A 15,585-nucleotide genomic window follows, 5' to 3' on the forward strand; every position below is an offset into this window, starting at 1 on the left:
AAAATCGTGTGGCTTGATCCACAATCAACCACAAGTACATTCTTGTCCTCAGCCATTTCTAATAATGGACAAGAATTTATATTTTAAAACATAGACAAATATAATGAAGGAAATAATTCAATTTAAACCAAAATAATTATCCAAAACAACAATCCAAGCAAATGCAAAACATAAAAGATAAAATTAAAACAAGACCACGTTTGAGTTTAATTATCCTCTCTTAAACAATCAGGGGTTTCATAATCTAATTGGTCATCCTTCTCATAGTCAAAATCCCCTTCACCATCGAGATGAACCAAGTTAGCTTCTGGATCCTTTTTCAAATTCTCTTGATAGAGATCAACAAGGTGCTTAGGAGTTCTGCATGTCTTGACCCAGTGGTTCTCCATACCACATCTATGGCAAGTGGACTTGGCCTTATGTTGCGGTTTAAATACACTGCGGCCTCTTCCCCGACCACGGCCGAAGCCGATCGGTTTTCACGGCCTTGTCCTTGGTAACTACCACGACCATGACCACCACGTCCACTTCTCCCACGGCCACGGCCAAACTTGTCCCTATGAACATAGTTAGACTCCTTAGTCTCTTTCGGCTCTTTTGGCTCTTTAGGATTTTTCTTCGCCATGTCCACCTTGTGAGCTTCTGGTAATGGAGCTGTACCTGGAGGTCTCAAAGCACTGTTCTTCATCAATAGCTCATTGTTCTGCTCAGCAAGCAGCAAACAAGAGATGAGGTCCGCATATGTCTTAAATCCCTTTTCACGATACTGTTGTTGAAGCAGTATGTTATTGGAGTGAAAGGTAGAGAATGTCTTCTCTAGCAGATCCTTCTCCGTAACCTCAGTACCACACAACCTTAAAATCGACACTATCTTAAATAGTGCTGAATTATACTCGTCCACGGATTTAAAATCCTGGATCCTTAGGTTTTTCCAATCAAATTGAGCCTTTGCTAGGAGCACCGTCTTTTGGTGTCCATATCTGCTTTTCAGCTCTGTCCAAAGGTCAAGAGGATCTTCAATAGTAAGGTACTGGTCTTTGAGACTCTCAGCGAGGTGGTGGCGTATATGCATAATCGCCTTATACTTGTTCTTCTCAGAACACTCAACATCTTCCTCAATGCACTCGCATAAATCTTTTGATTTTAGATGGATCTTAGTATCCAAAGCCCATCGCAAGTAGTTGTCTCCAGAAACATTAAGGACAGCATAGGAGAGGTTGTTGAGCTTTGCCATCTACAAAACAGAACATGCAACCGTTTATTAGCATGCGGTATTTAAGACTGTACCATGCAACATATTTTAGGGCATGCGGTATTTAAGACCAAACCATGCAACAACAATTTTAGGACATACGGTATTGGAGACCGAACCATGCCAATCACTTAAGGCCATGAGGTATTTGAGTACGTAGCATGCCGTTCAATTTATACTCAAATTTTTGTGGTTTGTATCTTGTTTTTATCTCTTAATTTCATGGATTAATATGCATGAGATAACAATCCTAGACAACAATTTTAATCTAGCATGCAATGATTTCCTTTTACCAAATTTTCCTTTTTCTTATAATTTCCTTTTTTCTAGATTAGGATTAAGACAAAGTTTTAGGAAATATTTTTCTAGGATTTTAGGATAATTTCTAGAAATAATTTAGGGGTTATCCTTATTTTATTTTCTCATGCAAACATGCTATAATTTCCGATTTTAATGTCTTAGTTTTAGGGTTTGAATTTCAGAAACAATCTTAATCGGATTCTAACAACCTAGAACAATTTGGTTTAATATTCTCTTTATGAATTTTGGATTTAGGTTTCTAGTTCTAGGGTTCTTATGCAACAAGCAAACAATCAATTTTAATCTTTGCATAATTGGTTTAATTCGCAAACAATCTAAGCAGCCCTAACCTCACAATATCCGATTTTAAAGTTTTAAAGTTTTAGGGTTTTAGGGTCTAAACCTTAGGGTTTCTGTTTGTTGATTGTTTTACTTGTAGGTTTTAGGGTTCCATTAATATCCATGATCAGATTCGATTCATATGTTCTTAAGGGGGTTTAGATTTTACCTTCACCGATTTTGGGGTTGACTGGATATGAACCGGGAGCTAAAAACCTCGATTTTACTCTTCTCTCGATCACAAACCTCGGCCTCGGTAGCAGGAAGAACCGATCACGAACGGATCTCCGAACAGAACTCACCCCGGACAAAATCGGACCACGAACTCAGACTAGTCGCGGACGAGAATCTGATCACGAACGGTAGCCGTCAACAAACTTGGACGAACTCGGACGGGAATTGATCGCCGAGCTTAGACGAACAAGGACTTTGGTGCGGCGGCGGTTTAGGGTTTTTATGGTTCTCAGTTGGAATTTTCGGGCAAACTCGTGCTGATAACGTGTTGTAAAAGTAAGAGACAAGGTTGTGTTCTCTTCTTCTTATCAATGATTAAATCGAATAGAGGTTACATATATATAGTAGAAACAAACCCTAAGTACAAAACCGACTAGGAAATAGATAACAAGTAATGGGCCTTCGGCCATGGGCCGTAATCTCTAGGACGCACATGAACCGGTATGGGCTGTACATGGGCCGGTTATGGATATCCACGTTTTACAACAAAGATCTCTTTATTAGAAACGAAAAACAAAAAACTTCATCATGCCGTACATCATAACATCAACATCTTTATGTACTGTCACAATTTAATTACATATATATAAAGTTCGATCCTGGCCTTCTTCAATAAGTGGACAAGATATTAATCTGATAGCTAGGACCTGTGCCTGGGGCGCTATAAATTCGGGTACACGATTGGACCACAAAATTCCATAAAAACTTTACGTTTTCTACTTTTCTTTCATGAAAAGTTTAATCTTTAACTCAAAAGAATCCTACATCATAATACAATTTCTAGGCATTGGAATAGATAACAACATCTAGTAGACGTGGACTAAATACAACAAGTCTGATGATAAACCACCGGTTTGGGTAAACCGGTTCTGTCTAGCTCGATTCTACTGTGATGATTTTGACTTGGTTCGGTAAAGACCCTACACTACATTCAATTTACCCAAAAAGAAAAACAAAGAAAAAAAAAATGGAACTGAGTTGAACAACCTTGCTCTCAAGAGTTCTGTCTTTTGTCTTCAGATGTTCAGATGTGTTTCTTTTCTTTACCAGAGGACCTGAAATACCTTGACAAAGTCCACTGCGTATAGTTGGTGTAAAAGGCAAACAATACAAAGTATGAGAAACAGAGAATCATGATTAGTGCTTCTAATAGGAAAGGGTACTTTTGAGGAGGTTGAATGGTAAGGTAGAGGACATGAAGAACTATGGAGATGAAGAAATGGGTTCGTAGTAAGAATACATAACCCGGAAAGTTTTTGAAGGAGAAAAATGAAGCTTTAGTTTTCTGTACCGGGTGATTCCCGGGTGAATGATAGATGATGGCGAAGAGAAAGGATAGTGTTAAGTAAGGGATCAAGAGTTTGTCACGGCAAAGAAGAGGGAACATCGAGAAGAGAGCGTAATATGTTAAATGACTGAAATGGTCAGGGAGTTTGAGAGCTAATAGTGTTGCAGAGAGAAAAGGCATCAGGATTGATTTCTCATGCACTGCAGATTCAAAACAAGCGAGATATTAATTAATGGAAAATATGGTGAAATTGATTGCGGAGATTGAAGATCAAATTGAAATATATATATACCTTGGAAGGAAAACAAGTAGAAAGCCATTGAACCGTTGAGCAACCCATATAGGAAACCTGCATTACTTGGTGACAAGATTTGCTGAACCATTGAAGGGAGAGAAGCCAATATAGTTGCAGCTAAACTAATAGACTTGAGGGATTGTGTTGTGAAAAGTTTTTTCCATTTTACGAGTATGGACGTAGTGCACCAGAAATTTGCCACGTAATCCTCGTATATTCCCCTCTCAAATGGAGCAAGACGGGAGAGAACCTGCATCATTAGCAATTTGCTTCACATAATTGAGCAAACAAACGAATGAGACATATTGGGTGTGTGCAATTTACATCAGAGGAAGCAAAAAGTACAATTTCTTAGTTCTACCAGAGACAGATAATTAGTTTTTCTTTCTCGACAAATTATCAAATACGTATTTACCATTAAGAAGTCGTCCAAAGAATGCAGATATGGCCACCAAACAATAACAAACGTGGCTATGACTGCAATTCCAAGCTTAACCACAGCAAGTACTGGGTTTCTCCTTCTTAGGCATTTTCCCAGTAGATGGCTGAAAAAGGCAGGAGCAAAGTATGCACTCATCTGCGACGTAGACACAACCAAACAGTATGACCAACATGTTAAACTGGAACACAATTTGACCAACAAGCTATCACTGCATAAGATTGAACATATTGTATGCATACAATACTGTACACAAATGCAACGATGGGAAGTATGTATGGCCATAAACACTACAATACAACCTCAACAAATTAAAGATCAACTACTTATATTTTCCAAGGAACTGGAACCATCTACTTTTCAGGCTATGAGATTCTATAAAGCCATTGCACGTCAGATAAACGGATCGGCGCTAGCTTAAACCTTCTGTAAAATAGAGCAAACTACACAAACATTCTATTATAGGCAAACATAAGAATACAGAAGTAGAATCCCAAAGTCACCTGTTTATGACTGAGAGCTAAACTGAACAAAACACAAGTGAGAACCTCGCTCCCACATAGTACCGCAGCAATAGCACCAAGTGTAAGTCCCAAGCTGATACAATTGTACTAAAACAAACATAATTATAATGAGAATCATATATACAAACAAAATCACAATATACCGAAGAGAGGTAACGGTCAATACAGACCTGAAAATGACCATGATCAATGAGGATCAAACAAGGGTTCAAGAGAATCATAGCAATATGCCATGCCACTTCACTCTTACTACTCCTAGTTCGATTCCTATGATACACCAACACAAAAAAGAGAGCAGCTGGGAAATATATGAGCGCATCAGATGATAAAACAGTCCATCTCATCAACAACTTTCTGCAAAACAAAAAAACCCAATGTAAGCTAAATTACACATCAAGCAACAAACTGAAGGATCAGATCAAGTATGATTTTACCCAAGATAAGACTCGTGACCACGAGAGCTTAGAAGAGCAACAGACTCAGGATTGAAGATTTTGAGTAAGACTCCATGGATGTAACTCTGGTAAGCAGTTAAAGGAGGGTAATCTAATCCCCAGTAAGTGAGATCGTTGTTAGTGCCGTTTCTATACCAATCGATGACCGGAAGATTTGTGGTTATCTCCATCCAATGTCTCTGAGCTTCGAAATCGCCGAATTTAGGAGGGGTTCCGGCGCCGGAGTATGGATACATCGATACAGCAGATCGGATCAGTAATGCGAAGAGTGAGATGCAGAGGAATGAAGTGGTGGTTCCTTTATGTGTTAACCACCACCAAAAATTATCAATCGAAGATCCGGTTTGCGATGATACCGGAGCTGCGATGTCATCGTCGCCGGAATGTTTCACCGGCTTCTTCTTCGGCATCTTTGTTTTTTTGTTTGTCTTCTCCGTTTAGTTTTCTCGCCTGAGCTGATCGCAAAATCGACCCCGTGATGTTTGGATGAGTTGGCAAAATCGGTTTAGGGATCGGTCTAAGTTTGGGTTTAGTGAAATTTGTGAAAAACCCCGTTATTTTTAATTGTTTTGCAAATTTACCCTCTATCTGCAAAAGTACAAGAACACGCACTATTCAATAATGTGGTATCGTTGAATCTTATTTTTCATGTTTCATCTTCATATGCACTGTTTCTCCAAAAATCTGTGTTTTGGCTAAGCTTAATTTCATCTTTAAAGTTATTAAAGATTCAAAGACCCAAGAAAAAATGTGACCAGCTAATCCATTGACACTTTAAAATTTATAGAAATCCATTGACACTTTATATCCAAAATGTGATTTAGGGCATCTCCAACCCACCTATATATTTGCTTTTTAACTCTATTTTAGAGTAAAATTTACTCCAACTCATCTCTATTTCTACTTCTATAATAGAGATCTATATTTTTTCCTCTATATATAGAAGAACTCTATTTTTTCCTCTATAATAGAGGTGAACTTTTTTATTTATAAAATGATCCTTGATCAAAATAAATAAAATATATATTTAAATAGTTTAATAATAATTTAATGAAGTGGAGGTTTTGTATTGAACAACACAATACTGAAAGTTTGTAGTAAGATTCAATTCTCTTAAATATTTTAGTTTTTATTCATACCATAATATTATTTTTAATACAACAAAGACTAATTATTTAATATTATGGTAAATTACTTCTGGATCCACCAATATCCCTAAAAATTTGTCCAATTGAACCAAACGACTTAGATGGAGGAGGAGCGTGATCTCAATGCACCAATTGAAGTTGAAAGAGAAGTTCCACCTCCAGGAGTCCAAATGGCGGAAGATGATGATATCCGATTCCAAGAATTTCTAGGTCGAAAAATCAAAGATAAATAAGCTCATTTCTCACTTCGAAATGCATTAATTGAGCATTTGTGGGAAAAATACACTAATGTCGATGGTTAAAATACTCTACTATGTTTTATTGAATACTATTGAGTAAAAAAAATCGCATGCCAACAAAATTATAGAAAAGATATACTCAAATATTCAACAAATACAAGCAGTAAATAAGTTGATTTTGGGAAGGAGTCTCCTATCGCCTGTACCCATCTCCACCGCATCCCATACTCTTTTTTAATCCAACGGCTTAGAAACCATCACACGCACCTAATCTCCACTTGTTTCATCTCGACACACCAAAGTTATTATAGACGTGCATATAGAAGATTAACCTGTACGTATTAACTTTGTTGATATATATATAAGCTGAGTCCAATACCCCAAAAGCGGTCTCTCTCTATACTTTGCTTCTCTCTCTAAACTTTTCTCTTTTTTTTTTTTCTTCCTCAAGTTTTCTTTTTCTTTTTTTCCTAAAACTCTCTCCAAAACGATGAAGGTTTTCGTGAAGACGCTCAGTGGTACCAACTTCGAGATCGAAGTTAAACCTGCCGATACGGTAATACTTATGATTTTTCTTCGAATTCGAATCGTCTTCTCCGTTTCTCTAAACTTGTTTATTAGGTCTGATTTGGTTCCGTAATTTTGATTTGGGATTTTTTTTTTTTTTTTTTTTTTGTGTGTGTGGTTGGATTAGTGAATCTCGTGGCTCTTTGATTTGAAATTCTAGGTTTTCGTTTTGTAGGGTTTGGGAAATTTTAGTGACGATTCGTGTTTTATGTAAACTGATTTTGAATTACGAATTAGGGTTTTTCGTGAGCATGTAACTCTAGTGATTTGTATGGGTTGTTGTATCGAATCAAGAGTATGTTAGGGATCCCAATCTGGTTTGATTTGTATAGTTCTAATCGATTCACTTAATCTTGAGGCACTTGAATAATATATTTGGGTGATGCCAGGTTTCTGATGTTAAACAAGCTATAGAAACTGTTCAAGGTGCGCAATACCCTGCTGCTAAGCAGATGCTGATCCACCAAGGGAAGGTTTTAAAGGATGAGACTACATTGGAAGAGAACAATGTTGTTGAGAACAGTTTCATTGTTATCATGTTGTCCAAGGTGATGTATTAGGTCCACTGTTTTTAGTATTAGTATTAGTAACAGGATTCTTAGTAATTAGCGGATGCTAACGAGTTTTTATCTTGATGGAATGCAGACCAAGCCTTCTCCAAGTGGGGCATCAACCGCATCTGCACCAGCACCAACACCTAGTGCTACCCAGGTGAATAAAGTTCTTATGTATTATTGTTATGGTCTATTTGTAAGTGACAAGAAACAAGTATATGTAGATCATATTCTTAGTTTTGTGTCTAATGGAATTGCTTGGATTCTTAGTCTCAGCCTGCTCCTACCCCTCAGGTTTCTGCTCCAACTGTCTCAGTGTGAGTTCCTGCCCTTCTTCTTGTATTGATTTGAAAGCGAAATTGTCAGCTTCTTTTGTATTTGCCTCTTTGCTGATTTTCTCTTCTTTTTACTTGCGTTTTGCAGTCCAGAGCCTACAAGTGTAACTGCAACTGCTGCAGCTCCAGCTGCTGCTGCTTCGTAAGAACTTTTCAGAATTGTATTATATTTGTTTTCGAATTTCTGCTTAACTGATTGATGATCATATAAAATTGTTGTCCTCCTCCTTGGTTAAAATAGGGTTCAAACAGATGTGTATGGTCAAGCAGCGTCAAACCTTGTTGCTGGAACTGTTTTAGAGTCCACTGTTCAGCAAATTCTTGACATGGGTGGAGGTAGTTGGGACCGTGACACTGTTGTTCGTGCTCTGAGGGCTGCCTTCAACAATCCTGAAAGAGCTGTTGAATATCTATACTCAGTATGTTTCATTTCACTTCTTCATTTTATGTTTTTCTTTGATATAATGTTTTTACCTTTGGTTTTCGATTTGCCAGAACTTTATCAACATTTGCTCTGTGTCTAATCAATTGAAATTTTGTTTGATACAATTCAGGGTATCCCTGCTCAAGCTGAACTCCCGCCAGTTGCTCAAGCCCCATCTACTGGTGAACAGGCAGCAAATCCTCAAGCACAGCCCCAACAAGCAGCTGCAACTGGTGGCCCAAACGCAAATCCATTAAACCTGTTCCCCCAGGTATATATTTTAAACTGGTGCATCTGTTTGTTTTGTTAGTTTTCCCTTGTGAATTTGTTTTATTGACATCCACTCTTATCTATCTGCTCCCAGGGCATGCCCGCTGCAGATGCTGGTGCTGGAGCTGGTAATCTTGATTTCCTACGTAACAGTCAGCAGGTATTTTCAAATTCTTTTCCATTCAAGAAGAGAAATCTTCATTTCTCTCTTGTGACATTTGTAATTCTTTTACATTTTCATAGTTCCAAGCATTGCGAGCTATGGTACAAGCAAACCCACAAATTCTACAGGTAAAATTATAAACCTCTTAGTCTTTATTGGGTAGTTTATATGGCATGGATTTTCCACTTGATACTGTTTTGTTCTACAGCCTATGCTTCAGGAGCTCGGTAAACAAAACCCGCAGCTTGTGAGACTAATTCAAGAGCATCAGACTGACTTCCTACGCTTGATAAATGAACCTGTCGAGGGAGAAGAGTGAGTTTTAGATCATCATTCTCTTTTTAATATCATATTCTTTGTTCAACAAAGCCTGTAAGCTGACATTTCATTATCTCACCAATGCCACCAGGAATGTTATGGAACAGTTGGAAGCAGCAATGCCACAAGCTGTTACCGTTACACCTGAAGAGCGTGAAGCCATTGAACGGGTTTGTTCCTCTGATCTTTTTTACATTTGTACTTAACTAGATGGCATTACTAGCTACACTTGCTCCTCAAAATATCTGTATTGTATTGAAATGTGATATTGTTATTGTTGTTCGGGGGCACAGCTTGAAGCGATGGGGTTTGATCGTGCCATGGTCTTAGAGGTGTTCTTTGCGTGTAACAAGAATGAAGAACTTGCAGCTAACTACCTTCTAGACCACATGCACGAGTTTGAAGACCAATAATGGATGAAGAAACAAAGCAAATCCATTCCTCCTCCTTCCTAAACTCAAGAGACCCATCTTTCTGTTTCTTTTTCTTCCTTTTTTTTTTCTTCTTCTTTTTAATATGATAATCTCTTCTCCAATGCCATTTGACACTTTCATGTTTATGTTCATGGGAGTCGGATGTGTTTATGTTACATTTAAAACTATCATAGTTTATCTGGTTTGAAGATGTTCTTCTCTTTTTCATAGGCTTTGAATCTCCCTTTTTCCCAATTGCACAATTATTAGGTAGATTAACAGTGTGAGATTTGGAGCTATTGACTCATTTCAAGTTAAGAAAGGTCAGATATTCCTCTGCTTTTACTAATTGAACTGTGTCTAACCTGGTTTAAAAGAGCTGGCGTAAAATGAAACCGCCATTCAGATCCATATATTGGCGCTACTTGTTAAAACAAAAGATGCTCCATTTTTTGTGAAAGATGGTGAAGATTCTTCTTTAATCTACAGAGTTTGTTGTGATAACCGCATGCAATGGCTAGTGGTGGAGAAAATCACGACGCTCCCAGTTCTGTCTCACACTTGGACATGATCTGATTATCTTGATGGGAAAAACCAGTCCTGGTACTTTGGTTATTTTGGTGAATTTTACCGAAATAAATTTTGGTTCGGTTATTTTAGTTTTTTACTGAATAGTAACCAAAATTAGTTTTTTTCAACTAAACATTAATTTAAAAGAAACTCTACAAAAAAGTTTACAAATGAAATTTCTAAGAAAAAATTTACCCCTTAGATTTGTTTTTTTTTGTTTATTTAAGGATAATTTCGATATTTTCGGATTCAGTTATTTCGGGTAGTTCTTTTATTGTAAGGGTAAATTTCGGTTTTAGGGGTAAAATTAGCTAATATTTCCGTTGCCGCATTTTAAACCCGAAATTTCATAGTTTTCAAAGAGGAATTTAGCCAATGTACTACAACGGATTTTTTGTTAAACAAAGAATATATATTACACATATACATCATTATTTCCTTTATGAAAATAAAGAACAACTTCGAGGATTTGAACCCAAAATTTTAGTCTTCAAAAATAATTTAGTCAATGTGCTATAGTAGACTGTTTATAAAAAATAAAAATATATACTACATATATAAGTTTCCTTTATGAAACAAAAAACAAAAATTTGATGCCGGAAATAGAACTTAGAATTTTAGTCTTCAAAGAGAAATTTGGCCAGTGCTCTACAAAAGATTTCTGCTGCCAGGATTTGAACCCGGAATTTCAGAGTTTCGAAAGAGAAATTTAGCCAATGTGCTACAACAGATTGTTTGTTAAACAAATAATAAACAAAGAATATATATTACACATATACATTAGTTTAATTTCCTTTATGAAGCTAAAGAACAACTTCGAGGATTTGAACCCAAAATTTTAGTCTTCAAAGAGAATTAAGTCAATGTGCTACGGTGAATTATTTATAAACAATAAATATATAATGCTACATATATAAATTTCCTTTATGAAACAAAAAAAAACAAAAATTCGCTGCCAAAAATAGAACCTAGAATTTAAATATTCCAAGAGAAATTTGGCCAATGCACTACAAAAGATTTTCGCTGCCGGGATTTGAATCCGAAATTTCATAGTTTCCAAAGACGAATTTAGCCAATGTGCTACAACGTATTGTTTATCAAACAAAAAATATATATTCCACATATATATCAGTTTAATTTCCTTTATAAAACTAAAGAACAACTTCGAGGATTTAAACCCAAAAGTTTAGTCTTCAAAGAGAATTTAGTTAATGTGCTACAGTGGATTGTTTATAAACAATAAATATATATACTACATATACAAGTTTCATTTACGAAACAAAAAAAACAAAAATTAAGCAAAAGATTTCCGCTGCCGGGTTTTGAACCCAAAATTTCATAGTTTTCAAAGAGGCATTAAGCCAATGTAATACAACGGATTGTTTGTTAAACAAAGAATATATATTACACATATACATCAATTTAATTTCCTTTATGAAGCTAAAGAACAACTTCGAGGATTTGAACCCAAAATTTTAATCTTCAAAGAGAATTAAGTCAATGTGCTACAGTGGATTGTTTATAAACAATAAATATATAATACTACATATATAAGTTTCATTTACGAAACAAAAAAACAAAAATTAAGCAAAAGATTTCCACGGCCGGGTTTTGAACCCGAAATTTCATAGTTTCCAAAGAGTAATTTAGCCAATGTGCTACAACGGATTGTTTGTTAAACAAAGAATATATATTACACATATACATCCATTTAATTTCCTTTATGAAACTAAAGAATAACTTCGAGGATTGAAACCCAAAACAAAAATAAAGTAAAAGATTTCCACTCCCGGGTTTTGAACCCAAATTTCATAGTTTCCAAAGAGGAATTTTGCCAATGTGCTACAATGGATTTTTTGTTAAACAAAGAATATATATTACACATATACATCATAATTTCCTTTATGAAACTAAAGGACAACTTCGAGGATTTGAACTTAAAACTTTACTCTTCAGTGAGAATTTAGTCAATGTGCTACAGTGGATTATTTATAAAAAAATAAATAGATATACTACATATATAAGTTTCCTTTATGAAACACAAAAACAAAATTCGATGCCAGTGCACTACAAAAGTATTCCGCTGCGAGGATTTGAACCTGGAATTTCATAGTTTCCAAAGAGGAATTTAGCCAATGTGCTACAACGGATTGTTTGTTAAACAAAGAAAATATATTACGCACATACATCAGTTTAATTTCCTTTATGAAACTAAAGTACAACTACGAGGATTTAAACCCAAAATTTTAGTCTTCAAAGAGAATTTAGTCAATGTGCTATAGTGGATTGTTTATAAACAATTAATATATATACTACATATGTTTCCTTTACGAAACAAAAAAAAATAAAAATTCGCTACTGGAAATAGAACCTAGAATATAAGTCTTCAAAGAGAAATTTGGCCAGTGCACTACAAAAGATTTCCGCTGCAAGGCTATGAAACCGGAATTTCATAGTTTCAAAAGAGGAAATTAGCCAATGTGCTACAACGGATTGTTTTTCAAACAAAGAATATATTTTCCACATATACATCAGTTTAATTTCCTTTATGAAACTAAAGAACAACTTCGAGGATTTAAACTCAAAATTTTAGTCTTCAAAGAGAATTTAGTCAATGTGTTACAGTGGATTTTTTATAAACAATAAATATATATACTACATATATAAGTTTCCTTTACGAAACAAAAAAAAACAAAAATAAAGAAAAAGATTTCTGTTGCCGGGATTTGAACCCGGAATTTCATAGTTTCCAAAAAGAAATTTAGCCAATGTGCTACAACGGACTGTTTGTTAAACAATGAATATATATTACACATATACATCAGTTGAATTACCTTTATGAAACTAAAGAACAACTTCGAGGATTTAAACCCAAAATTTTAGTCTTCAAAGAGAATTTAGTAAAAGTGTTGTAGTAGATTGTTTATAAACAATAAATATATATACTACATATATAAGTTTCCTTTACGCAACAAAAATATAAAACTAATGCAAAAGATTTCCACGGCCGGGTTTTGAACCCGAAATTTCATAGTTTCCAAAGAGTAATTTAGCCAATGTGCTACAACGGATTGTTTGTTAAACAAAGAATATATATTACACATATACATCCGTTTAATTTCCTTTATGAAACTAAAGAATAACTTCGAGGATTGAAACCCAAAACAAAAATAAAGTAAAAGATTTCCACTACCGGGTTTTGAACCCAAATTTCATTGTTTCCAAAGAGGAATTTTGCCAATGTACTACAATGGATTTTTTGTTAAACAAAGAATATATATTACACATATACATCATAATTTCCTTTATGAAACTAAAGGACAACTTCGAGGATTTGAAATTAAAACTTTACTCTTCAGTGAGAATTTAGTCAATGTGCTACAGTGGATTATTTATAAAAAAATAAATAGATATACTACATATATAAGTTTCCTTTATGAAACACAAAAACAAAATTCGATGCCAGTGCACTACAAAAGTATTCTGCTGCGAGGATTTGAACCTGGAATTTCATAGTTTCCAAAGAGGAATTTAGCCAATGTGCTACAACGGATTGTTTGTTAAACAAAGAAAATATATTACGCACATACATCAGTTTAATTTCCTTTATGAAACTAAAGTACAACTACGAGGATTTAAACCCAAAATTTTAGTCTTCAAAGAGAATTTAGTCAATGTGCTATAGTGGATTGTTTATAAACAATTAATATATATACTACATATGTTTCCTTTACGAAACAAAAAAAAAACAAAAATTCGCTACTGGAAATAGAACCTAGAATATAAGTCTTCAAAGAGAAATTTGGCCAGTGCACTACAAAAGATTTCCGCTGCGAGGATATGAAACTGGAATTTCATAGTTTCAAAAGAGGAAATTAGCCAATGTGCTACAACGAATTGTTTTTCAAACAAAGAATATATTTTCCACATATACATCAGTTTAATTTCCTTTATGAAACTAAAGAACAACTTCGAGGATTTAAACTCAAAATTTTAGTCTTCAAAGAGAATTTAGTCAATGTGTTACAGTGGATTTTTTATAAACAATAAATATATATACTACATATATAAGTTTCCTTTACGAAACAAAAAAAAACAAAAATAAAGCAAAAGATTTCTGTTGCCGGGATTTGAACCCGGAATTTCATAGTTTCCAAAGAGAAATTTAGCCAATGTGCTACAACGGACTGTTTGTTAAACAAAGAATATATATTACACATATACATCAGTTTAATTACCTTTATGAAACTAAAGAATAACTTCGAGGATTGAAACCCAAAATTTTAGTCTTCAAAGAGAATTTAGTAAAGTGTTGTAGTAGATTGTTTATAAACAATAAATATATATACTATATATATAAGTTTCCTTGACGCAACAAAAATATAAAACTAATGCAAAAGATTTCCACGGCCGGGTTTTGAACCCGAAATTTCATAGTTTCCAAAGAGTAATTTAGCCAATGTGCTACAACGGATTGTTTGTTAAACAAAAAATATATATTACACATATACATCCGTTTAATTTCTTTATGAAACTAAAGAATAACTTCGAGGATTGAAACCCAAAATTCTAGTCTTCACAGAGAATTAAGTCAATGTGCTACAGTGGATTGTTTAAATATACTACATATATAAGTTTCCTTTATGAAACAAAAAAAAAAAAAATTCGCTGCTGGAAATAGAACCTAGAATTTAAGTCTTCAAAGGGAAATTTGGCCAGTGCACTACAAAAGATTTCCGTTGCCGGGATTTGAACCTGAAATTTCATAGTTTCCAAAGAGGAATTTCGCCAATGTGCTACAACGGATTGTTTGTTAAACAAAAACAAAGAATATATATTACACATATACATCAGTTTAATTTCCTTTATGAAACTAAAGAACAGCTTCGAGGATTTAAACCCAAAAGTTTAGTCTTCAAAGAGAATTTAGTCAATGTGCTATAGTGGATTGTTTATAAACAATAAATATATCTACTACATATATAAGTTTTGATAACATCATTATTTTACCCATATTAGCTATAGTTTTCATATGCATTTAGGAAGAGTTTGATGAGATTTCAGGTATAAAAGGTCTATTATCAAGTATTACAGGTTTCAAGAAGGTTTTACAGGTTTTTATAGCAATTTGGACCAAAAGACAAGGAAAATACGTTTCAGGACAGATTTAGAGCTTTATAGTACGGGCCACTTTTGGAAACCTTCTAGAACTCACATTTTAACGTGCTTGGTGTCTATGGAAATCCGAAATAGTCATCTTTATCCTTGAAGTTAAATCAAGTAGATCCATTTATTCATCCGGAAGATATGCCCGATGAAACTAGTATCTTTCTTGTGTGTGTGTGAAATGGAATGTGAATGAATGATATGATGATGATGAATGGTGAAAGCAAGGTGTTTAAATTCCCCTTATGCAATTGTAGTATAAGAGGTATCAATCCTAAATGAGTGAATGCAA

At 34.7% G+C, this 15,585-nt stretch overlaps 2 protein-coding genes and 1 pseudogene across 3 annotated transcripts; 1 reads left to right on the forward strand and 2 right to left on the reverse strand.

Moving 5' to 3' along the window:
- Nucleotides 1-206: 206 nt before the first annotated feature.
- On the reverse strand, nucleotides 207-1,234 carry LOC147937236 (uncharacterized; annotated as a pseudogene).
- A 1,611-nt stretch (nucleotides 1,235-2,845) lies between these two features.
- LOC104719513 (putative dolichyl pyrophosphate Man9GlcNAc2 alpha-1,3-glucosyltransferase) lies at nucleotides 2,846-5,679 on the reverse strand. The gene is made up of 6 exons (XM_010437446.3): nucleotides 5,106-5,679; nucleotides 4,842-5,025; nucleotides 4,651-4,758; nucleotides 4,124-4,285; nucleotides 3,706-3,958; nucleotides 2,846-3,613 (listed from the first exon to the last, which is right to left on the reverse strand). The coding sequence occupies exons 1-6, from the start codon at nucleotides 5,534-5,536 to the stop codon at nucleotides 3,150-3,152; spliced, it is 1,602 nt and encodes a 533-aa protein (XP_010435748.2). The 5' UTR covers nucleotides 5,537-5,679; the 3' UTR covers nucleotides 2,846-3,149.
- A 1,210-nt stretch (nucleotides 5,680-6,889) lies between these two features.
- On the forward strand, nucleotides 6,890-9,785 carry LOC104719514 (ubiquitin receptor RAD23d). Of its 2 annotated transcripts, none has more exons than XM_087469291.1 (12): nucleotides 6,890-7,069; nucleotides 7,470-7,628; nucleotides 7,726-7,791; nucleotides 7,905-7,951; nucleotides 8,058-8,111; nucleotides 8,211-8,388; nucleotides 8,524-8,664; nucleotides 8,758-8,823; nucleotides 8,907-8,954; nucleotides 9,035-9,141; nucleotides 9,236-9,314; nucleotides 9,438-9,785. In XM_087469291.1, exons 1-12 carry the CDS (start codon nucleotides 7,004-7,006, stop codon nucleotides 9,555-9,557), a joined length of 1,131 nt encoding a protein of 376 aa, XP_087325417.1. In that variant the 5' UTR covers nucleotides 6,890-7,003; the 3' UTR covers nucleotides 9,558-9,785. The 2 variants fall into 2 exon arrangements, with proteins under 2 accessions (XP_087325417.1, XP_087325418.1); XM_087469292.1 differs by having other exon boundaries at nucleotides 6,895-7,069; nucleotides 7,911-7,951.
- Nucleotides 9,786-15,585: the final 5,800 nt, after the last annotated feature.

This window comes from Camelina sativa, chromosome 10, assembly GCF_030686135.1.
Source record: "Camelina sativa cultivar CO46 ecotype springtype chromosome 10, ASM3068613v1".
Classification (NCBI taxonomy): domain Eukaryota; kingdom Viridiplantae; phylum Streptophyta; class Magnoliopsida; order Brassicales; family Brassicaceae; genus Camelina; species Camelina sativa.

Coding starts and splice junctions, on each gene's coding strand:
- LOC104719513 (XM_010437446.3), bottom strand. CDS start 5,536: ATGCCGAAGAAGAAGCCGGTGAAACATTCCGGCGACGATGACATCGCA. Junction 5,026..5,105: donor GGTCACGAGTCTTATCTTGG/GTAAAATCATAC, acceptor TTTGTTTTGCAG/AAAGTTGTTGATGAGATGGA. Junction 4,759..4,841: donor TTGATCATGGTCATTTTCAG/GTCTGTATTGAC, acceptor TGTTTGTTTTAG/TACAATTGTATCAGCTTGGG.
- LOC104719514 (XM_087469291.1), top strand. CDS start 7,004: ATGAAGGTTTTCGTGAAGACGCTCAGTGGTACCAACTTCGAGATCGAA. Junction 8,112..8,210: donor GCTCCAGCTGCTGCTGCTTC/GTAAGAACTTTT, acceptor TGGTTAAAATAG/GGTTCAAACAGATGTGTATG. Junction 9,315..9,437: donor AGCGTGAAGCCATTGAACGG/GTTTGTTCCTCT, acceptor TCGGGGGCACAG/CTTGAAGCGATGGGGTTTGA.